The 25,374-nt window shown below is 42.6% G+C and overlaps 1 protein-coding gene across 3 annotated transcripts in view; it reads right to left on the minus strand.

Annotated features, from left to right (window-relative positions):
* Positions 1-25,374, minus strand: part of TP53BP2 (tumor protein p53 binding protein 2) — a 70,313-nt gene that overhangs the window by 33,876 nt on the left and 11,063 nt on the right. For all 3 annotated transcript variants that reach the window (XM_077340400.1, XM_077340409.1, XM_077340416.1), the window contains exon 2: positions 11,239-11,386. In XM_077340400.1, the coding sequence (XP_077196515.1) occupies positions 11,239-11,386 (148 nt within the window). The remainder of the gene's footprint in view (positions 1-11,238; positions 11,387-25,374) is intronic.

The raw sequence follows: 25,374 nt of genomic DNA on the forward strand, positions 1-25,374 counted from the left end.
TAACAATTTCAATTTCTTCATGGTCAGCCTTTAAATTGTATAATTTCTCTGTGGTCATGATTTTGTCTCCTTGATGTTCAGCTATAATCTTGCTTTAGCACTTTCTGCTTTAACCTTTATCAGTAAGTGGTTCAAGTTTTCACTATTTTCTGATAGTAATGTGGTATCATCTATTGTTAACTGTTAATATGCCTTCCACCAATTTTCATTTCCCCTTCACCAAAACCTAATCCAGTTTTCCTTATGTTTTGCACGAAGACTTAACAAATAAGGAGATAACATACATCCTTGTCTAACACCTTTGCCAATGTCTCTTTTCCTATATTCTGTCCTAATATAGGGAACAGGTTGCACATAAAAACAATCAGATGTTGTGGCACACTCACTTTCTTCATGATCCAGAGACTAAAGCAAGGATTCCCAATCAGAGATTACCCAGGGGCTTCTCAACCTTTCCTCTATCTTCTGCCTTAATGGACTCAGCCACAAACTTTTCCCAGCATAGCCATGAAAGCAGGGAACTGGCCACGTCCATTGACCTGGGGTGGTGTTCTTGAGTGGTTGCAGTGCCTGGGAAAGGGGACAGAGGCTGGGTGCCTACTCCTGCCTCAAACCATCTCCTTTCTCTCCCTGCTCAGTCCTCCTTGGGCATGGCCAGCTGACATCACTTCCAGCCTGGTTCCAGGGTTCCTTGAAGTCTGAAAAGTATTTCAGGGGCTCCTCCACAGTCAATAGGTTGAAAAAAGCTGGTCTAACATTTTGCTGTAATCTATAAAACACAAACTGATTTTCTTCTGAAATTTGCTGGCATGCAGCAGTAACCAGCACAGATTTGCAATAGAATCTCTAGAACCTGCAATGTTGCAGGGTTTCTTAATGACAATTGTTGTGTCTTAGTTTAATCATTAATGAAAAGACCATTCTTTCTGAAAAGTCCTAGTAGTTATACTATGAATAATTATTACAGAGAATGCTTTCCTCATTCATGACTAAGCTAAGGCACAGCTACTCTATTTCACCCTGCATCATTACACAACACAATTCAATCACACCAGGCAGGCAGTGACTGCAGTACAACAGAAGCAATAGTGTCCCTATCCAACTACATGCCAGGATGGCACAAAATGCCAGACCATGCAGACTCATAGCTATACCTAATCTACTGCCATGGCTGCAGCTTACAGGGTTACCTGCTTTCTGCATTTCATGCATTAGTTTGTGCTGCCTTAATGGTGAGGGGATTTTTTTCTACCCATGTTAGTGTTTGCTTGAAGGATGATGGAAGGTCAATAAATTTACAGTCCTCAGTGTAATCAAGAGTTTCCCAATCTTGCACTTTTCCTGTACGCCAGAAAAACTGGGGGGAAATGTGAAAGCTTTCTTCCTAAGGGAAACTCTGGAATTTCTGGGGACCTCTCAAAGAAACTCCTATGAAACATTATCTCTTTTGGAATGAATGATAAACTTTTAAAAACAAGGTTTTAATGCAGTCAAAATTAAATTTTTGTCTGTAAGATCCTATAACATCAGAGAATAATTTCCAAGTATACTGGGGGCTTATGCAACACCTAAAATCAAGACGCATTTCTGTACCAGATCACTGGCATCTTCCTGCAAGGAGCAGCATTCTTTATTTACCTCCTCCTGGTGACCTTAACCTAACTTGATTGACTAGTTTAAAAGTGAAGGTATTAGAGAACATTCTAAGAATATGTTCTTGCATGTTTACCTTTAGTGTTACCTTTTATATAATTAAAGGTAAAGGTATCCCCTGTGCAAGCACCGGGTCATGTCTGACCCTTGGGGTGACGCCCTCTAGCGGTTTCATGGCAGACTCAATACGGGGTGGTTTGCCAGTGCCTTCCCCAGTCATTACTGTTTACCCCCCAGCAAGCTGGGTACTCATTTTACCGACCTCGGAAGGATGGAAGGCTGAGTCAACCTTGAGCCGGCTGCTGGGATTGAACTCCCAGCCTCATGGGCAGAGCTTTCAGACTCCATGACTGCTGCCTTACCACTCTGCGCCACAAGAGGCTCTTTATATTATTACAATACACAAATATCTGGTGTAAGACCCTTTCTGTCGATGGAACAGACTTTTCATTTGCTATAAAATTTGTTTACTGGTTTCAACTTATTTCCCCCTTCATTTCAGGTAGCAAAAAATAAAATACAACAGATAAGGCAGTACAGAGTGGAGGCCCTTACCCCTTCCACATAATACTGAGAATATTTGAGGGCAACCAATAAGCCTGATGGGCAACAGGATGGACAAATGATATACTTATTTACTTAATGAACAGTTAACATATGGAATTCAATGCCAGAGCACACACTGATGGCCACTGGCACAGACAGCTTTAAATCACCCTGGAAAGATTCATGGAGGAGTGCCTATTTGTCATGATGACTTGCCACATTCAGAGGCAAAAAATTTCTGAGTACCAAGTTCCAGGATGAAGAACCAGGCCTTGGCGTCTACGCCTTCTTTCTAGCTTTCCAGAATTACTGGCTGGCCATTATGTGAGGCAGGTTGCTGGAGTACATGGACCACTCGTTCGACCCAGCACACTTCTTATATGGTTATTCATTCCTTCAAATGTCACAAGTATGCCAAATAGTGAAATTGTACATTCTAAGTTATTGGGAAATGTATGGTGTTAAAGCAGTAATGTCAAGGCTTGATAAGATACAAATTTTTAATGTATGCTTCTGCTAAATAGGAATGTTTATTGGGAACTCTGTGTTCCAGAAGTATTATTAGTGCTATCTGGGACAGTATATTTCCAATAATTCCTATTGCATTTACACATTCTATGGATTTTTTTTTTTTTTTGCTACTGGTGATTTGTAAACATTGCTGAAGATACTGTGTTTTAATACTTAGCTTGTTATATTGAGTCCTCTAGTCCAGCAGCCCGCAACCTTTTCGTGGTTGCGGACCACTAGGAGGGGTGGGGGAGAGGACAACCTGGGGCGCCATGCATGAGTGGCAGCCCCGCGCAAACGAGCATGAGCAGAGCTGCCGCGCATCCACGTTCGCACCCCCCACGGGTGCAAACGCACACACACTGCAGTTTCGTGCATGCACATTTGCAGTCCCAGCGGGGGCGCAAATGCGTGGCAGTTCTGCACATGCATGAAATTGCCGCACATGCGCGTTTCCGCCCGGCAGCATCTCCCCCCCCCCTCCAGCAGCAAAAAGCTCACCAGGCCACGAGTTAAGCTTTGGCGGCCACTTTGCTCGCAGCCTGGCGAGCTTCTTGCTGCGGGGGGGCGGGGGGGCACGGCCCCCGCAGCCTGCTGCCAAGGCTTTCACAGCCCGACAACAGACCACGGCCCAGGGGTTGATGACCACCGCTCTAGCCTATATTAGCCAGGGCCATGGTCAGATCATTTCTTCCTGAACTCCCTTCTCTTCAAGGGCAGCAAGTAGATTTATGCTTGACCATGGAGGCTTATTTATCTATTTGGATTTCAGAAACCTATGCGAGATCTCTCAACGAGCTCACTGAGACCTGCAGTAGAAATCTTCAGGAGGCCAAGAACCAAATTGCTGTTCAATGTCTTCTGCACCCCTATGCCTCTTATGCTCCCTGATACAATGAGGAGCTTAGAGAATTGAAAAAGATGCTCAGACAACTACAGAGATTTTGGTGATGAACTTGTAGCAAAGCCACAAGAACACTTTATGGAACCCAAAAGAGCCATCTTAGTGTAGTGGTTAGGAGTGCAGACTTCTAATCTGGCAAGCTGGGTTTGATTCCCCGCTCCCCCACATGCAACCACCTGGGTGACCTTGGGCTTGCCACAGCACTGATAAAGCTGTTCTAATTGAGCAGTAATATCAAGGCTCCCAGCCTCACCTACCTCACAGGGTGTCTGTTGCGGGGAGAGGAAAAGGAAGGTGACAGTAAGCCTTTTTGAGACTCCTTCGGGTAGAGAAAAGCAGCATATAAGAACCAACTCTTCTTTTTCTTCTTCTGAGGACCTATGTAGTCATCAGAAAGACAGCTAAGGAGGCTTTCTTTTCTGCCTCTATCACATCTGCTAGCTCATGTCCAGCACAGTCATTTAGGGTAGTAGACCAACTGATTTCCCTGAGGGAAAAGTCCTCAACTCTCAGCTGTGACTTATTTGTGAGCTTTTTCAGATAAAGCCTTGAAGCTCCACCAGGCCCTCACTTCCAGTTTAAATTGAGTTGTTTTAAAATAATTTTTTTTATTTATTCAAGAAAAAATACAAAAATGACACTATATTTTACAGAACTACTATTTTTAAATACATTAAGTTGCCATTCTCTAGTACATAAAAATATATCTTGTTCTAACAACTTCCAATAATTTTTTTTACATCATCCTAGTACCACATATAATATTGTGCCAGTTTCCATTCACATCCCATAAATCAGTTGTTTCTTTTTATTAACCGATATAAACAAAGATTGGACTCAATTTTCTCCTAAAAGTTAAATGCAATTAGTGATAAGGAGGCTCAGTTTTATCTGGTCCTTTTCTAGAAGTGGACATGGTCCTGAATGCTGTGTGAGCAACAACTTGCCCTTTGGACCTCTAGTTGGGAAGTGATAGGAGGCCCCCTAAGAGAGATCATGAATTTTCTAACAGAGTAACTTCACCAGTTCTTTAAAGGAGGCTATAGTTAGACCACTGCGAGAAAGCCTTTCCTTAAATAAAAAGGAACTAGCCAAATAGTCTGGAACCTTTTACAACCTTTCTCAACGGGTGCAGCGTTCATCTTGTGGCTTACTGGTGGTGTAAAGCCCTTGAGTCACACACTTGGCATCCACCAGTGTCAGGGCTTTTCCAATTTTAACCCTGCCCTGATGGAATGCCAGATGAGACCCAGGCCTGACCTGTAAGGCTGACTTTTTCTGACAGGCCTTCTCTAGTTAAATGTATTTGAGAGGCTTAATACTGGATCCACTGCTATCAGTTGTAAAATATTTGCTTTTTATACTCTGTATTTTATATTATAATGTTTTACTATATATTTATTATATCTGGGTTTTTTCCTACTGTGAACCACATTGAGCCCCACATTGTGGGGAAAAGGCAGTATATAAAATGAAATAAGAATTAAAAAAAAAGACATTAAATGTATTTTCGTTGTTATCAAAATTAATTTTCAGTTCAACATTTCCAGAAATTATACATCTCTGCTCCCAAAACATATCAACTTGCTTGTTGTTTACTTTTAGACTTCTAGGACTTTCCATTAATCATTTTGTGCCTTGGTAAAAAACTGACTCACTTTAACATCTTCAAAATCTCTTTACGCTTCTCTTTTAAATTCTTCTTTCATGCTAAAAACTTCCATATATTGGAATTCATGGAATAATTTCCATCCTATTTCTTCAGAAAATGTTCTTTAAGCCCAAACAGGATGTAGCAATTCCTTTTTGTAATTGCTACATCATCTTAGTATACCTGTAATTATTGTGTGCCAACAAGTCACAAACCAACTCACAGCAACTCCAGGAGAATTAGGTTTTCAAAGCAGGAGATGAGCAGAGGTGATTTGAAGAAGAAGAGCTGGTTCTTATATGCCGCTTTTCTCTACCCAAAGGAGGCTCAAAGTGGCTTACAGTTGCCTTCCCTTTCCTCTCCCCACAACAGACACCCTGTGAGGTGGGTGAGGCTGAGAGAGCCCTGATATCACGGCTCATTCAGAACAGTTTGATCAGTGCCCTAGCGAGCCCAAGGTCACCAGCTGGCTGCATGTGGGGGAGTGGCAGAATCGAACCTGGCATGCCAGAGTAGAAGTCTGCACTCCTAACCACTACACCAAACTGCCGTTGCCTTCCTCTGCCTTCTCCAGTTTTACTTGACAATCTCCCATCCAAGTACGTACTTACTGTGGCCAACCCTGCTCAGCTTCTACAGAGATAAGACCAATCAGGTCTATTCAGGCTTCTGTGATGTATATACACAGTTGTGGCTTTCTGGTTTCAACATTGGAATACCTCCCATTAAAACTATATGGGACATGAGATGTGATTTTCTAGACAACCTCAGTTTGCTGCTACCAGTTACCCTGACTTAAGGCAGTGAATTTTGCCATTCCTCCCCTTTATCATTTATAACAGAGGAATTATTTTTCCTGCTTTTCAGAATATGTTGGAACCAGCATACTTGGCCTCCTGGAACTGTCCCTGAATGATACCATTTGTGGCAGGTAGTATAAAGCAGACAACTACACTCACCTGCCATGAGACTCATGGAGACTAGTGATGACTGTCATTTTTAAATATTCTTTAATGTTAAAGATCAGAAGTCCAATAGCACCACAAGTTCATGCCCTGCCACCAATTTTGTTAGTCTTTATGGTGCTACTGGACACCTGTTCTTTTCTACTGCTACAGATAGAATATCATGGCTATTCATAATGATCTATCTCTATAGTGTCACATTCTCATTTACGCCCACTATGCTGTGAATGACCACAAAGGAAATCAGACACCTGTGCTCTATTTTTCCTTGTAGAATTTGTCCTTTCTTCTACTTCATGGTAACCATTTCCAATTGAGAATTGGTTCTGGCAGTTACCCACCAAGATACTGACACTCAGGTTAGAAGGCATTTCTAAATAACTGTAACAGCTATATTACTAATCAGTTCTTTGGGATAAAGGAGGCTAGAAATGTTATAAAATAAGCAAATATTTTATAATATCAACAGTAATATGCTATCTGGTATGGAAGGAAACTGGCTCTGCTAATCTAACTGATTTATGAGGAACAGGAGAGAAAAAAAAAACTCTTCAAGCTCCTAAACTAACTGAGTTGTGACCACCTCACCAGAACACAATCGTTATATTTTCCTTAATTGGTCTGCCAAATACCAATATTGGTAGAGTTGGGTTTAATAGCAGAGATAAGAAACACCACCACAGACCCCCTCTTAGTATTCAAAGTACATTTCCCCCTCACAGAAATCTGATATACAAGAACTAGCTTAGCTAGGCCAAATGGCCATTAATCTTCACAAACTGCTCAAGATTGTTTTCTGATTCACAACCTGATTAATGCAAAACCAATAGTAGCAACCAGCTTGGTATAGTGGTTAAGAGCATCAGCCTCTAATCTGGAGAACTTGATTTCATCCCCCACTCCTCCTCCACATGCAGCCAACTGCATAACCTTGGGCCATTCACTGTTCGCTCTGAGCTCACTTAGCCTCACCTTCCTCACCGGGTATCTATTGTGGGGAGAGGACGGGTAGGTGATTATAAGCCACTTTAAGACTCCTTTGGGTAGTAAAATGTGGGGTACAACAAACCAGCTCTTCCCCTTCTTCCCTCATCAACATTCAGTCAATGTTAAAACACAAGGATGAAAACTTCATTTATATCCCATTGTTTATATTATGGTGGCACCCAGATGTCACAATAATGCCTGATTTCCAAAACTATTGGAAGACAAAAAACAAATAGCTGCATCTTAATTTATATAATCTACTAGGCAAAAAGTCCACTGCAGCTCTAAATGCAGCAGGTGCTAGCGGTGTGGGTGAGGCAGTGGGATCATGGAGAGGTAGGGCTCTCAAGGCGCGGAGCAGCTTCCCCTTCATGGCCCTTACCTTGTACTCCAAAGGTGGTGAGGCGAGCACGTGGTGGCCTTGGGGCTGGGGATTTGTAGCTGGAGTTCGGCCGCAATCGCCATCTCGCTGTTGCCACCACTGCCACTGCGTGGTCGCCGTCTGGGTGGGCTCAGCGGCTGTTGGGGAGGCATGTTGCTTCGGCACTGGCAGCATGGCCAATGTTCACCATTGCCGGGTGAGCTGGTGACTGGCCGGAGGGAGCATCAGGCTAGTCAGTGTGGCATGGCCCACTCTGCTTCGCGGCCAAAGAGCGTCTGGCCACAAGGCTGTGAGCGCACCTCATGGCCAGCTCCTCAGGGCAGGCGCTGCATGGACCAGGCAGCCGGAAGCAGTGTACAGACATCTGGATGTGTCCTGGACATTGCTCCGCCCTTAGTGGTTTTTCAAAAACATTAGAGAGCCACTAATGGTTAAGATAACCCCCCCCGCCACAAGGCCATGAATTATGCTCCACAGCTATCATGTAAAAGTTTGACACACATTATAAGCAACAGGTTTAGGGAGATGTTTCTTTTAATTTGAGCCTGAAGACTGGAGGATACAAATGCTTATTATCATCTAATGATGTCGCTGGAAACCCGTGTTACGTTCTATGGTAATTGAAGCCCCCTTTCTGCTAGATGAACATAAATGTTTATGATACCTAAGTAATTCAGAGTAAAAAAAGTAGAAAGCTTACAACAAAATAACAAGAAAATTCTGGATCCATGTTACAGCAATCTAACGATGACAATATCTGGGGTTACTGTCAAAGGAGATTAGTTTTACATTACAAACAACTAGGTCACTGTTGTAGAAAAGGCAGTCTCAGTTGGTTATTTGTCTAGACAGCTAAAACAGTTCATCTGCTAAATCACAATGAGAAGAAATTACCTTTTATTTGAGGGGAAAGGTCTCTGTAGAAAACGTAAAGGCAAGTTATGGTAATTTTTAATTCAGCAATCTAAGTAGGAACTAAAGTTAAGCAAATATCTTTTATTGAGGGCTGTTTCAATAGACAGAGGTCAAATTCAAGGAAGGCGGTTAGTATTACTACAAACTACATGGGTTACTTTGTCAAACATTCATTTTGGCACTGGAACATATGCTACCACCCCAATCCCCAAGAAACCCTAAACATGAAAAAGGATGATGCAAGGAGTCAGTAGTGGATGATGGACAAAAGACAGTGAAACAGAGAACTGGGTAGCCCTAATTCAGGCAGGCAGATTAGGAATGCTTTAAGATGCCACCTTTCATTCTAGTTTCTGAGGCCAGTTTCTGTTTGAAGGAGGACCATTCAAATAGGTGTCTAAAGGATCACTAATGGCAGCAGTATAAAGATGGGTCTTAAGAAACAGGGGACTGTCAGATCCTTACTTCAACCCTCACACTACCTGTGGCCTATTCCAATGAATTCTTGTCCCAGAAAACTAGTGTTTTGGGGAAAATGATTGCTGCACTTATGTCAACCTGCATTCTGCTAATGTAGCAAGCTGAGGTCAGCATGCCAATGCAATGAGCAACACCAACATACTAAAATGGCCATTATGGCTCAACCTGTCGAAGGCTTTTAGGCAGTAAAAATGAATAGAGCTGAATTTAAAATGTTAAAATGGAGTTACAACTGACATAGAATATCAGGTACCATATACAACAACCTAGTATAATATATACAGCTATATCATCAGGATCACAGGATTACTTTAGGATTTAAGAGCTATCAGCTGAGACAGATTAACAGTGGCTTAAACCAGCAATGCCCCTACTGTGCTTAGCTGGGGCAGAAATAAGATAGTATACTATATCAATTCCTAAACTATTGCAAACCCCTTATGAATAAAACCAATAGCTCACAGAATTTGTCACTGATTTCCTGAACTTGATCTGGCTCCTTTCAAACTGCATCTTAATGTTTCATTTCTTTAGTTTCTTGGAGACCAGGATAGAGTGGACGAAAAATGTATTAAAAGTATGTGAAATGAATGCCTACTGTTATCATTTATGGCACTGAACTAAAAGAATCAGAAGCAATATTTGCCAGAAAAACAAGACTACACATCAACAGATAAAGCTCTATTTGCTTCTACCAATTTAGTTAGAAGATAATACGAATTGTATTACAGCCTTAGAATTCTGAGAACTCTGGCAGTACTCGTTAAAGGCCTCACCTTTATCAAAGGGACCTGAAGTGTATTTTAACAGATAATGAGACAATAAACTCAACCTTTCCAAAGGACAAGGCAGTGATCCCTAAGGGCTTCTTCTAGAAAATCAACATGCACCTCCATTGCCCCTTTGCCACCATTGTTTTTATAAATGCAGCCCTTGTAATATACAAAGCATGATTTGCAACAATGTTGAGCAGCAAAAATAACTTCCCTCAGTTTTATACAATTCAAGAGTGACACAAATAAGCCTACCAAGCTGGGGTGTTCAAATGGCATTTGAGCCATTTTTGTGGTATTTGTACAGAACAAAAACAGAGCGCAAAACAAAACAAAAAAACAGAAAGTCAGCCATTTACAAATTAAATACATAACCTAGTCAAAGTGAATTAATTAATTCTCATTTGAGGAATGATATTCTTACACTATCCACCTCTTTCTTGATAAGGATGTAGCATCAGGCAATAACAGTTTTTTTTTCTATTTTCAGAAAATTGTATTTTTAGGTTATGTATTTTTAAGTTATGAGCCTCTTGTGGCGCAGAGTGGTAAGGCAGCCGCCTGAAAGCTTTGCCCATGAGGTTGGGAGTTCAATCCCAGCAGCCGGCTCAAGGTTGACTCAGCCTTCCATCCTTCCGAGGTCGGTAAAATGAGTACCCAGCTTGCTGGGGGGTAAACGGTAACGACTGGGGAAGGCACTGGCAAACCACCCCGTATTGAGTCTGCCATGAAAACGCTGGAGGGCGTCACCCCAAGGGTCAGACATGACTCGGTGCTTGCACAGGGGATACCTTTACCTTTACCTTATTTTTAAGTTATTTCAGAGTTTAGGATTTTATATTTTAAATTTTGTAAACAAATGTATTGTGTGCTTTATATGTTGCAACCCGCCCTAAACATTCTGGAAAGGGCTGGAACACAACCAACCAACCAACCAACCAAACAAACAAACAAACAAATAAATAAGGTGGCCTTTACATTTGTATTAACAGTGTGGGAAACATTTGAAGCATCTTTTTATAAAGAAACCCTGACTTTCTGGCTGAATGGTGAAAAATGTTGTATGTTAACTCTAGAATAAAGACTATTATGGTAAGCATACATAAGAAGAGCCATGTTGGATCAGACCAAAGGCCCATCCAGCTTTCTGTTCACACAATGGCTGACCAGTTACTTCCAGGACTCCTGCAAGCAGGATGACTGCAACACTGTCCTCTTGCCTATGCTGTCCAGCAACCGATATAAAAAACCATATTACCTGTGGTACTGGAGAGAGTACATAGCTATTGTGACTAGTAGCCATTGATAGCTCCATCCACTTTAAATTGGTCTACTCCCCATTTAAAGCCTTCCACATTGGCAGCCATTACTGAATGCTGTAGCAGCGAGTACCACAATTAATCTTAATGTCTAAGTAACTACAAAAACTTATTCAAGATGAACTGGAAGGCACAAAACATTTTTTCACCTACCAGAACCACACCATACTTCAGCCAGGTGGCATTCGGTCTCACCAGGCTCTTTACACAGATCCACGACATCTCTGCAAGTAGTTTCCGGGGTAACCGGCACCTCAGTGAAGTGTTGTTCATTGTTACTGAGGTACACCGTAAGAAACATCTGGAAAAGATTAGAACAGAGTATTCCATTAACTAAAACCATGCACACTGTCCTGACACATCACCGTGAGGGGTAGTATATAAAGTAATGAATTAAATAAATAAAACAAAATTGGAGGTCCTGTGGTGCTTTTATTACCAGACACATTTTTTCTTTTTAACCACAAGTCAAAATCCCCAATTGCACACAGATATTGCGTTCATAAATACCAGTTTAACCCGTATAAAATGTTATGGTAAAATCTCCCTTCTTTTGACACAGAACTTTGACACTTTTTTCTTTGATGTTCTTTTATATATACCTTGTGCATCTCAGAGTATGCATATATTCAGATTGGACACTGCCAAAACTATAACCTAGTCTCTGTGATTGCTCTAAAAGGGTTGAGTTTTTGTTTTTTGCCTTCCTTTTACCCCCTAAAAATAGGGTATATCAACCCTAACCTTACATTACTTTAATATAAAATTAGCATATAATTTTGTACTGTTTGACTTACTTATACATCTCCATTCTCTGTAAGCAAAATGGCAAAGCAAATATACCCAAAACACAGGAATGAAAACTACTACAAGCTATGCTATTTTAGTACATGTATGCCTACTTATTGCCATCTGATAGGTAGGTAAAGGGGGGGGGGAGATGAAAACAGAAAACACAAATAAAAAACAAAACAATATACTCTCAGGCTTTGGATAGAGAATTAAACTTAATATTGAATGCTTCAATGGCATAGCATACTTCACATTACAACACTGTAGACAAAATTAGCCACATTTAAACACACATGGGAAGCAATGCTGTAGATTATCTTACATAAACATCTCCATAGTAATATGTATTTTGAGGGAATTAAAAACGCACAGTACACATTCAAAAATGGGGGGGGGGGGAGGAACAGTACTCCGTAAAATTTCCGGTTTCTCATCAGAAGGACTGAAAATATACTCAAAGAAAAACACCTCTTTTTTCCCCATGCCTTCAGATCTCTAAAGATGATGAAGGGAGTTAAGAGATGACCATAAATCTTTGCGGATCAAGGTACCAGAATAAAGGCAAGACCAGTATCAAAGAGATATAAGAAAAAAAATTGATAGGGACACAGCAAAAATTGTACACCTTTTAAATAAATTTGTGGAAGTTAAGATTCCACTATAATTTTATGAATACAACTTCTTCTGGTTTTCAGTCATTAGTGACACATTTCAATTTTGTCTTCAAACCATCTCACCACACACTTTACTACCCACATGCCAATTATATGTCTTACACATCACAGTTGATGTAGGGTAGAGCAGTTAACACACCCCAGGGCCGGAAGAGAGGGAAGCAACAGGATAAACAAGTGGGTGTAAGGAGGCACAAATTAAAGCATGGTGATCTGCTTAAGACAGGTGTCTCTTTTAACTCAAACACCCTGCTAATTCTGCCAGGTGTCTAAACTGTGTAGATGTTGTTATAGGTAGGTTTGCTTCACAAAACTTTACTGGTTTCTGATGCATAACCTGTTAATATATGAGGATTAGTCCCATTTAAAATTAAGTTTTTCAGCTGAATTACTGGGTTCTCATCTCCCTTCAGTATTTTAGAGCGGTGATCCCAACCTCCAGTCCGGAGACCGGTACCGGTCCGTAGATCAGTCGGTTTCGGGCTGCGGCTCCTTCTCGTCCTCCTCCCTGGCTGCTACCTCGGGGGCTGCCCTGCCACTCTGCTGCCGGCTCACCTTTGGTGCTCTCCAGTGGCCACCATGGCTGGGGCTCCCCCTCGATGTGGCACTGCACATCTGCTGCTGGCAGAGCCCCCCAATGGGCGGCAGAAAGTCAGGGGTGCCGGCGGGAAAGCAAGTGGAGCAGGGGCTCAGACGGCGGTGATGTCCCTCAGCAAAAGACTACCCCCCCCCCGGGCCTCAGTAAAATTGTCAAGCGTTGACTAGTCCCCAGTGATAAAAAGGTTGGGGACCACTGTTTTTGAGCACAAACTAAAATTGCTTTACAATTCACTGGATATTCACAACATAACACAGTCAAACTAACTGCAGTGCCTAATATCAAGGAATATGAATGGGTTCTGATGAAAAGAGTTATTTGGCCTGCCAATCACTACTTTCCTCTTTCATTCAACACCAAATGCTGTGGGGAACAATCCTGGAGCCCTCCAGTTTATTAATTATATATTAGGCAAAGTCTACTTGCCTAAACAAAGTCTACATAACAAAGTTTCACGTCTAAAGCAGATCATCCCCCTCCTCCCAGCAGCCTTGTGCAGCCCACCAAAAAACATGATTAAACGATAGGTGTCAGGGATTCTTACAGATAAAAAGTTAGGCAGGTCAGAGAGCTGCAATAAGGAGATAAGGCAAGATCACCTCCTTCCTCCCACTTCTACTGGAGGAATATTCCATAGGTTACACTCCAATAACGTTTTATGTTCATTTGTGTCACCATTTCAAAACGTCCTCCTGTTCTGACCAGAAGATTCAGAAATCTAAATTCACCACTTAGGCAGCTCCAAATAGTATAAAGAAGAACTGTTTTTTTTTTCCTTGTGTAATTACTGTCTCTCACTGATAGAAGCCACTGCTGTAGTATACACATCCATCTCAATATATTTAGGTAACTAAAAGTTTCTTGCTAAAGCTGTGAATAAATACAACCTATAAAGATGTGACAAGAAAGATCAACCGTCTTAAAGCAGGATATACTGAATCTATTAACAAAGGTCTAGTTGTACGAAGTCGTGATCTCTGTGCTATAGGACTATCAGCTGTTATTTCTATAATAATAGCTACTTTTCTTCAAAATAGCTTGATTACTTAGCTGCATTCTACAGAGATCTAACATACACAATTTATTTCTGAAAAGCTAGAATGGGCATCCATATTTTCCAACAAACACAGAAGTAATTTTGAGTAATGGGGAAAGGGGGGGATCAATTAAACTGGTAAAAACAACTTATAATTTTTATAACTAAAAAAATTTAAACTCTTTTTCAGCATAGCTCATCTTACAGCAACTACAGATGTGCCATATTCACAACTAACCACCACATTTATCTTATTTCTGCCAATCTGATTACAATTTTTATGAATTATAAAAGGCAGTCTCAGTACAAACTCAGTACAAGCTTTTTAATTTTTAGATAAACACCACCCCAAACAGATTATCATACTAAAGTCTGCAGCATTAAATACTGATCAAATAAAATGCAATCCTACAAAACATTTAAGTTAAATTATTCATGTTTCATGTTAGTATGCTTGAATATTTAGTATTCTTATACATTATGGTAAATGACAAAAAACATGTTAAAATGTTAATGCGCTGTTATGTCATAACTGGCTACAGAGTGCCGAAGGACAAAGGTTACAGAGAAAGATACTTTTATATTTACCTGTATCTATGGCTGATGGTCAGCATATGTTGCTGCCGTCTCAGTTACTGCAGACACAATTTGTACTGCTTTGGCATTTAGCCACAACTGTGAGAAAGGAAGTTATGATGCAGAGTAGGTGGAGTACGGTAGGAAGTGCAGCATAATTGTTCCAATTATTCTAGGATTGAATAGACGGGAGCCTTTTGCCCTTTCTTGTCTCACATCTCACAGGAGAACATAAAACCCAAGGCCTTATATTTCACTCCTTAAATTCTAAGGTACAACAACCTATATTGCCTAAATATAAAGACAAAAACCATTACACAGGTACTGACCATCAGACAGAGGCTGTTTCTAACTCAAGTGCTTTATGCACACACTGTCCCTCTTCAAGAGTTCTATCTTTCAAATGTAGAATGGAGGAGAATTTTAATACTGAGAGAGGCATTCTGATTTTTATTGTTTCTTGTTCATACTCAGGTCCACATCTGAAACAGCCTTCAGATGTCAAAAGCATAAGTAATTAACCCCATCTCTCCAGCAATGTAGTCATAAAAAAGCAATGTTTGGTTATACCTCATAAATCAAACAACTTCTGAGTCTGATGCCTTCTCTATTTAGATCAAACACACATGCCAGTTGCTTCAACCGCTCTTATGAGTTTTCTGCCATTTAGAATTGTAAACTAAATACCTTGATGCCCTTTTGCTTACACCACTTATAGAAAAGCAAGGGGACTCCTGTGCACAAAACTGCTAGTTTATACAGCACAACACAAACCAAAAACAAGTACATAACTGCAAACACAGAAAGCATACCAGCAATTCTGGAAGAAGGTATATTTGCATCCTAAAAGACAAAAAATTAAGCTAAAAGAAAACTAGAAGCACAGCCAACCAGAAGCACGAGTCACAACACAGATAAAGATCGTTGCATTCTACCATGACTGTATTATTAGCACCTACAAACCTGGCTATGCGGAGCCAATTCTGCATTTCTGACTGTCTATCCAAAAGCACACTATAGCATCTTCTCTAGACTAGAGGCATGTGTAAGTGGCATTACTTCTTACCTTATTTGCCAATAATGTTGGACACTACTACCGTACATTGCACAGCCTGGGTTTCCTTTGGTTTTTCACCTCACAGCAGGTTCCATGGCACAAAAGCCAAGCCAGTTTTTTTTTAAAATCCAACAAACCACTTTCCTTTTCAGCTGTCAAAGCTGAACACTTCCAAGAAACCACCAGCTCTGAATATGTTTCCTGATTCATGTACCTAAAGCAGGGGTAGTCAACCTGTGGCCCTCCAGATGTCCATGGACTACAATTCCCAAGAACCTCTGCCAGTGTTTGCTGGCAGGGGCTCATGGGAATTGTAGTCCATGGACATCTGGAGGGCCGCAGTTTGACTACCCCTGACCTAGAGCTTTGTGGGATTTTTGTCACAACTCCCTAGTAGAGTGATATATATATTTTAAATAATTCCAGATTTACAGCTGAGCTTTACTCTGAAGGTACCACAAGGATGGGCTAGATTAAATCAGGTTTTATGTATGTATGCACCAATAATATTCACAGGACAACTACCTACACTTAATTACTAAAAAAATTCTTTCAACTCAGTTTTCAAGCATATCATTTATTTCATGTGTCAACATACAATACTATCTCAAACAGCAGAAACTATATCTGAGCTCCTTTAGGGTCCTCTTTTAGAAGTCAATCCTTTATCCCAGTGGTCCGCAACCTTCCGGTTGCCACAGACCGCTGCTCCGGAGTGGCGGGAGAGGGCGGCCCGGGGCCCCGCGCATGTGCGGCAGCCCCAGCGCAAACACTCATGCACGAACTGCTGCGCATGCGCGTTTGCGCCCGTCAGGGGCGCAAACGCTCGTACGCGGCAGTCCGTGCATGCGCGTTTGCGCCGCCGCCATGCCGGCGGCCGTGGCTCCCTCTCCCGGCCCCTCTGGACTGCAAGCAAATTGGCCGCTTTGGCGGCCGATAAGCTTGCGGCTCGGCAAGCTTCTCTTCCCCCCCCTCCCGAAACAAGAAGCTTGCTGGGCCGTGAGCTAATTGGCCGCTTCGGCGGCCGATTAGCTCGCGGCCTGGCGAGCTTCTCGCTTCGGGGGGGAGGGAAGAGGGAGCTGCGGCCCGGCGCCAAGGCCTTCGCGGCCCGGCGGGTTGGGGACCACTGCTTTATCCTGTTACTAGCTGTCCCTGAAATACCAAACAGTTTAGGGAGGACACTACATAAGACAGACTTCATTACAACTGTTGCCAGAACCTGAACTGCAGTTTCATGGCTTACTTCAAACTCCATTTAACCCGCATCAAATGCACCATAGATGCAGTCCTTTTGATCGTACTTAGAATAGACAATCGCCTCCATATCTGAAGCGCTGTTAAAAAAAATCACTGTCAGCATTTAAAATCAATATTGTTTATAATCAGAAATAAAGTCAGGGAAGCACAACTTTCATCATACATATGAAGCTCTGCTAATGCATTAGTATACAGGAGAAGACTGCCCTCCAAATCACATTGCATTAAATCCACACTCTGTGCAAGCCTAAGCCCCCCCCCCCCATGACTTATATATACAATGAAACTATGAATTCAGCAATCTGTAGCCTAATTTGTCTTGCTTCTCAACGCCTGCAGTAAACTCACAAGCTGGCTTGTGCTGAACACTTAAATAGGTCCTGTAGTTCCCCTGACATGCCACTTCTAGCATTAGAAGTGTGGTTATATCAAACCAACGGGTGACTTAAGGGCAACAAAAAAGTGTATTCACAATGGGGCCCTGTGGCCTGTGCTACTGTTTGAAATACACATACTACACTATAAAAAGCAAAGTCAATGCTTTTCATTCTTGAGTCAGTTCAAATGTTAACAATCCTTCAATTACTATATTACTATATATGCAGAAACTATATTTGTAAAATTAATGAGTGGGACTGACTCAGTTACAATACTCTATGCCAATACTGCACTTCCACGATAACTACTGACTAAACACACAACTACACACAATCTTCACCAACCACAATCTTCACCGCATGCAACACCTTCCATGTGAAGCACTGCCATTCCATCCTTGCTACCTCTTACACACTGCCATGTTGCTTAGTGTTTGAAAAAGACAATGCAACATCAGATTTGCAATCTAAGTAGAATCTCTAAGAAAGACATGGAAGCCACCTTAGCAAACACATCAACACTGGTTAACTGATACAAATAACCATGCATTAGGTTTCCACTCCTTTGCTTGCAAAACGTGTTTGTAAAACGAAGAAAAGGAGGCACATGCTTCTATAATGAAATATGTCATATGTACATTTAAACCATATAAACGAAGTCCTGTTATTCAAATTTAGAAATTCAGAGATCAACTGGAAAAGATTACCCTTTTTCAAGCCTTTTTCAGTTGAAATTCTAGTCTCTGTCACTAGTTACACATATTTTAGGTATAGATATTATTATTACAACACATAAAAGGACAACAGCAATGCAGCATAGGCTCAAGACTTCTCCCATGGTTACACCACAGGTGATATGGAAAGCACCTTACATAAGGCACTGGCATTATGATTAAGGCAGAAGTAGATTCTAGTCCCAAGAACAAAGTTTAGTGTTGGAACAATCTTCTTCCTCTCCTTGGAACTCAGAGTGAAATTGACCATGTACGACTAGGGAGGGGGAAAAGACTCCCCTTTAGCATGGTGCTAATTGCTGAAGTTGCATATGCCGCTCACTGAAACTTCAGCATGACCTTCCACATCAATAAAATTTCCAAATTGTGCAGAAAGGCAGAAATAAATTTTACTGGTTAAGCATTCTGCTTAAGACGAGTTGGCTTTTAAACCTCACTTTTCACTACCTGAAGGAGTCTCAAAATAGCTTACAATCACCTTCTCTTCCTCTCCCCCCAACAGACACCCTGTGAGGTAGAACAGTTCTAACAGGATACCTTTGAAAAAAATTTAGTTGCTTTTTGGGGAGGATGTGTGTGTGTGTAAACATTCTAAACATTTATTACTTTATAAAATTAGCAATTAATGCTTTTCGGATGATTATCCCTAGGAATTATGTATATAGGTTTTATTAATCCGTAAATAGCAGGAGGGAGGGATAAAACCATAAATATATACGATTCAAATTTTAAAAAGTTATGGATTTACCTAATTGACTATACACGTTAAATCAAAACCAAAGCTAAAATCTTTATTTATATGCCCTTTCTCACAAGGTGGAAAGAATACTGTAATCACCAATTTGACACAGAACTAACAGGAAATGCCCCAGTGACCTCTGCTGATGACAGAGAAATTCTGGTAAACCAGATGGGTGGCACATCATGCACAGCTCTCCCAGTGTGCTAAAATTAGTGTGTTAACAATTTTTAGTGCAGTCAGGTTATTGTCTTAAATTTAAACAATATAAGGAAGTACGGACTACAGGATATAAAATAAATATGACGATGATGTTATCTGTCCAGTCTTGTCCTACCCTCAGCGATTCTATAGGAAAGTCTTCGCCATGCGCCCCTGTCTCTGCTTCTTTTAGTTGGTCATCCCTGTGTCGGCTTTGATCGTGCCGAGACAGCGGATCCTTTGGCGACCACGTTTCCTTTTGCCGCTGACCATGCCAAGCATTAATGATTTTTCTAGCAAGTTTGATCACAAAAAAATAAATATAGGATCCTTTTAAAATGTTGGTTATTAAGTGCAGGTCAAAACTATGCACTTTAATTAGTGCATAAGATTGTTTCCCAAAAAATTACTTATTTTAATTTTTCTGGAAAACCCACACCACTAGAGACTACAAAACACCTGTTTGCAAGGTACTAGAAAGTTTAACAACTAGCAGAGTGGATTTGATTTAAATCACAATTCAAGTCACAATTTAAATCACTAGTCAGGAATACTAGATTTAAACTAGGTTTTCTACATAACTCATTTTTGCTGGTATAATCTTAATATTTACATTTTTAGAATAATAACTTTTCTGAATAGTTTGAAAATTATAACAAAAAATAATGATTTGGTTATACACTATAAATCTTTCCAAACTACGTCTCTTTTAGAGCCTGCTGCCATAATCCTTAGTTAGGAAGGAGGCTGATGCTAGTTACTTATTCCTTATTAGTTTATTCGTTCTTTGTTGGGAATTCAACCAACAATATTGAAAAAAGCTCTGAACCCCAAAATAAGGCTTAGACCACCACGTCATACATACACACATTCAGGGGACGTCCTCCTTCAAGAGGATATGTGCCATTCCTTGTTCCAAAGGCCAGATATTGTGCCAGTTGCTCCAAAATGGGATGCCCTCAGGGCAATCACACAGCCTGACACTGGGGTCAGGCTGCACCCCAAAACAATTTTTGGATCACCCCAAATGACACATCCCCACACTCTGGAGATGACACATCCCCACACTCTGCAAGAACCCCCCAATACATTCTTCAGATTTTGAGAAACTTCAGAAGGGATGTAAGGAGGCCATACCTCCCTTCTACATGCCGGGAAATCACATGTCACCTCAAGTGATATCACCCAGACACTCCCTCCAGTTTGATTTCTAGTTTGCCTTCCTCCTCAAACTCAAGGCAGATTACAGGATAAAACTCAATAAAACCCCTAATCTTAAACCAAAAACCTCAGATGGCAGAAAAACCTCCCAGTCTTCCCCACAGTCATCAAGAGGGTTTTCTGCTGATTCTGTGAATTCAGTGCTTGGCTCCTGTGGCCTTTTCTTGTATGCTGATCATCACTTTGGGGTCAAGAGGCAAATTTCCTCCAGGCCAGACTGGGCAGAGATCCTGTTTTGTTTCTTTTGTTTTTTGGAAAGGCCATGGAATTGGGGTCACTGTGGGTAGGCAAGTAGTTGTGAGTTTCCTCCATAGTGCAGTGGGTTGGACTAGATGACCCTGAAGACCCCTTCCAATTCTTTGATTCTACTAGGTCCAGACAGTGAATCATAATTATCTTACATACACAAAATGTACACAAAACTATCTGCTTATGTACACAAAACTATCTGTTTTTTAGTTTGTTTGTTTTTTTAATCTTTGATATTGCCCCACCAGCGTGGCTAAACTTGTGAACCAAACAGTATAACATGTAAAAAATCAATTAATGTAACACCCATATTGCTGTGTTATCTGTAGATTCATTGTTCCAAGTCATGACTGTCCTTCTCCTTGGATAGTACCTGGTCTGGTGGTGGGCTCCTATAGTGGAAGTAGGTCACAAACATATGCCAAAGCCACCTCAGGTTGGCAAAAACCCTTGTTCTACAGATTTAGGAAGTGCAAGGGACTTCATGGTAAGTGAGCCTTGAAAGCCAAGAAGAGCAGTGGGTTACTGATGACAATGTGGAGAAGGATCAAGGTCTAAATGATTGTGTTAAAGGGTCAAAAGAGTATCTTACTGGTCACCGATGGCTCTCATACCCTAGTAGCTAATAGCCCATTATGTGTGGACTGTGAAATAAAAAGTAATAGGAAAAAAACTGCAAACTTGTTTCTAACACTCTTGGTGAAATTTCCCTGGAAATTAGAATCTTCAGTCCTGGGGTGGGGGAAAGAACAAAAATGTGGTTGGGATAGAATCATAGAGTTGGAAGGGGCCATACAGGCCATCTAGTCCAACCCCCTGCTCAACGCAGGATTAGCCCTAAGCATCCTAAAGCATCCAAGAAAAGTGTGTATCCAACCTTTGCTTGAAGACTTCCAGTGAGGGGGCACTCACCACCTCCTTAGGCAGCCTATTCCACTGCTGAACGACTCTGACTGAGAAAAACTTTTTCCTGATATCTAGCCTATATCGTTGTACTTGAAGTTTAAACCCATTACTGCGTGTCCTTTCCTCTGCAGCCAGCAGAAACAGCATCCTGCCCTCCTCCAAGTGACAACCTTTCAAATACATAAAGAGGGCTATCATGTCCCCTCTCAACCTCCTTTTCTCCAGGCTGAACATTCCCAAGTCCCTCAACCTATCTTCATAGGGCTTGGTCCCTTGGCCCCAGATCATCTTCGTCGCTCTCCTCTGTACCCTTTCAATTTTATCGATGTCCTTCTTGAAGTGAGGCCTCCAGAACTGCACACAGTACTCCAGGTGTGGTCTGACCAGTGCCGTATACAATGGGACTATGACATCTTGTGATTTTGATGTGATGCCTCTGTTGATACAGCCCAAAATGGCATTTGCCTTTTTTACCGCTGCATCACACTGCCTGCTCATGTTTAGTTTACAATCCACAAGTACCCCAAGGTCTCGTTCACACACAGTGCTACCTAGAAGCGTATCCCCCATCCAGTAGGCATGCTTTTCATTTTTCTGACCCAGATGCAGAACTTTACACTTATCTTTATTAAATTGCATCTTGTTCTAATTTGCCCATTTTTCCATTGTGTTCAGATCTCGTTGAACTCTGTCTCTATCTTCCGGAGTATTTGCCAGTCCTCCCAATTTGGTGTCATCTGCAAACTTGATGAGTAGTCCCTCCACCCCCTCATCTAGATCATTAATAAATATGTTAAAAAGTACCGGGCCGAGCACCGAACCCTGAGGTACCCCGCTACTCACCTCTCTCCAGTCTGATGAAACACCATTGACAACAACTCTTTGAGTGCGGTTCTCTAACCAATTCCCTATCCACCTAACGATCTGAAAATCCAGATTGCAGTCCTTCAACTTATCCATTAGAACATCATGGGGAACCTTGTCAAAAGCTTTACTAAAATCCAAGTAAATAACATCAACCAAATTTCCCCGATCCAGCAAACCTGTTACTTGGTCAAAAAAGGAAACTAGGTTGGTCTGGCAGGACCTGTTGGAGACAAATCCATGCTGACTTCCTTGGATCACCAAATTGTCCTCCAGATGTTTGCAGATCGCTCCCTTTAATATCTGCTCCATTATCTTCCCCACAACAGAGGTCAGACTCACTGGTTTGTAGTTTCCCGGGTCATCCTTCCTCCCTTTTTTGAAGATCGGAATAACGTTTGCTCTTTTCCAGTCCTCCGGGACATCTCCAGTCCTTAAAGAGGTTCCGAAGATGATGGACGTCTCTCCAGAATAGACAACTTGTTCAAGTTTCCTTATGTGGTAGTTCAAAACTTATATGAGGGTTCAGAAAGCTCTTTTCAATATTGTTAGTTGAATTCCTAAATTAGGAATGGAATGAGCCAGGAAGGGGTGGAGCCTCTAGATCCAGAAGGGTACAGACTGTGTGGGAAGCAATACTGCCCTGCTTGAGAGTTTGAACCCGCCCCAGCATGTGCGTGCACCGCCCCCGCCGCAGTTGGGGTCGCAGCTATAAGGTGGTTTAGAACTGCTGCCCTATCAAGTATAGCAAGATTCATTCCAAATTCTGCTCCACAGAGCCCACAAGCTGAAATTACAAAGCTATTATAGGTTTTCTCCTCCAGGGAGAAAATGTGAACCATTAATAAAGCCAGTAAGGGATGGTAGGAGGAGTTGGGTCTCACTAACTAACCACCAATCAGATCAGCTATCCTGGCTGTCCAATTCTTGACTGACCATCCGTCCAATGAATGACCAATCAGGAAGGAAGTCCTGCCTCTTGATGCATCCCCCTCCAATTTCTTCCATTTGGAAGAAGTACCAGCACGGTGAGCAGCAGCTGGGGGGGAGGGGCTGGGACTGTAGGCCGGTGGGGTTGGGGAGAGAGTTCCTGCCAGTGCTCCTGCTCCCACCACCGCGAGCAACTCCAGCCATGGCCTTGCCAGGCCTCAATGGAGCTGCCGGAGTGGGGGGAGAAGGACCAGATTGCCCGCCAGCACCTCCCCACTGACCCCCAAAGCACCACCATGGCTTGCGCAGACCTCAGCAGGCCTTTTGGGGGTGATAGGGGGGTGGACTGCCTCACAGCACCTCCCCCTTGCTCCTAAAAGCTATGTTGTGACCTGTGTGGGCCTCAGTGGTCCTTTTAGGGGTGGCGGGGAGAAAATGGACTGCCTGCCAGCACCTCTCCCCCTACCCCCAAAAGCCCCAGCACAGCCCTCGGTGAGCCTTTTGGTGGAGACAGGGAGAGACTGCCTGCCAGCACCCCCCCCATCCACAAAATCCCTGCCGCAGCCAACATAGCCCTCGGTAGGCCTTTTGGGGGCCTCCCCCTCCTCCAAGAACCCTGCCAGGGGGTAGACTGCCTACCAGCACCTCCCCCCCCACACCCGAAAGCCCTGCCGCAGCCTAGGCAGCCCTTGGTGAGCCTTTTAGGGGAGATGGGGGAGGAGACAGACTGCCCACCAGTTCCCCCTCTGACTCCCAAAAGCTCTACTGCAGCCTGCGTGACCCTCAGCAGCCCCTTTTGGGGATGGCAGGGGGAAAATGGACTGCCTGACAGCACCTCCCCCCTGACCCCAAAACCCCCACCACAGCCTCGGCAGGCCTTTTCAGGGCGACGTGGGCCAGGCTGGCTGCCAGCATCTCTCCCCGTCCCCAAAAGCCATGCCTCGGAGTAATTCACACACACATACAATGGTTATAAGAAGATTATGGAAAAGCAGAAGCGGAAAGCTGAACCTTCCCAGAGCAGATAAAGATGGTATCTGGATTTGGTATCACTGAACCAAAGGTAGCCTCTTTTCTGATGCTTTTCCTCCAGAGGAGAGGAGCCACACAGCTTTCAGCACTGGGAAAGGTGACCCCCTAACTCAAGAATACTCATAGAATCATAGTTGGAAGGGACCATACTGGCCTTCTAGTTCAACCCCCTGCTCAATGCAGGATCAGCCTAAAGTATCCATGATAAGTACCAGCAGCTGCTTGTCGAATATCAATGAGGGGGAAAGCTCACCACCTCCTTAGGCAGTCGATTCCACTGCTAAACTACTATGTGAAAAAAATTTTCCTGAGATCTAGCCAATATCATTCTCTATGTAGTTTAAAGCCATTACTGAAGGTTCTATCCTCTGCTGCCAACAAGAACCTTTCCCTGTCCTCCTCTAAGTGACAACCTTTCAAATACTTAAAGACAGCAATCATGTCCTCCTGCCAGGTGAATGCAAAATTATGACTCTGCAGCATGCCCACTCACAAAATAGGCCTCTGTTCCAGTGCAGATAAGAAAACACTTAACAACTAAACATTTTACAAAGTAATGCTCAGCTCCCAGTTTTAAAAGGAGGACTTAGACATGGAATGATTAAAAACCAACTGATACAGAAAAATTAGAATTATTTTGTTCAACAGAGCGGGATTTTTTTTTGGCCAAGCCCCTGCAGCTCCCACCCTCTGTCTCTGGGCTCTAACCTCTTTGCTCTCAGTGCACCTTAGTGCCTGGAACCAGCAGGAGATAAAGGGAGAGGGCCCTGGGCAAAGGGTCCTGGTGCAGGGCCTGCTAACGAGGGCCTCTTGCCCTGCTAAGCAGGGCCTGCTAATGAGAGCCTCTTGGCCTGCTGACTGCCTGCTAAGGAGCTCTGTCCCGGGCCAGCCAATGAGTTGGCCAGCCCGTGCCCACCCCATCCAGCTGAGAGCTGCAGCCCAAAACCACCTTACGCTGCCTGGCCAGAGGCCAGGGGACGGGACCCTAGCAAGGCCTGTTCTTAGGAACGGGCTTTGAAGCTAGTGAGAAAATAATACAGTAATAG

Source organism: Paroedura picta, chromosome 1 (assembly GCF_049243985.1).
Source record: "Paroedura picta isolate Pp20150507F chromosome 1, Ppicta_v3.0, whole genome shotgun sequence".
Lineage (NCBI taxonomy): Eukaryota > Metazoa > Chordata > Lepidosauria > Squamata > Gekkonidae > Paroedura > Paroedura picta.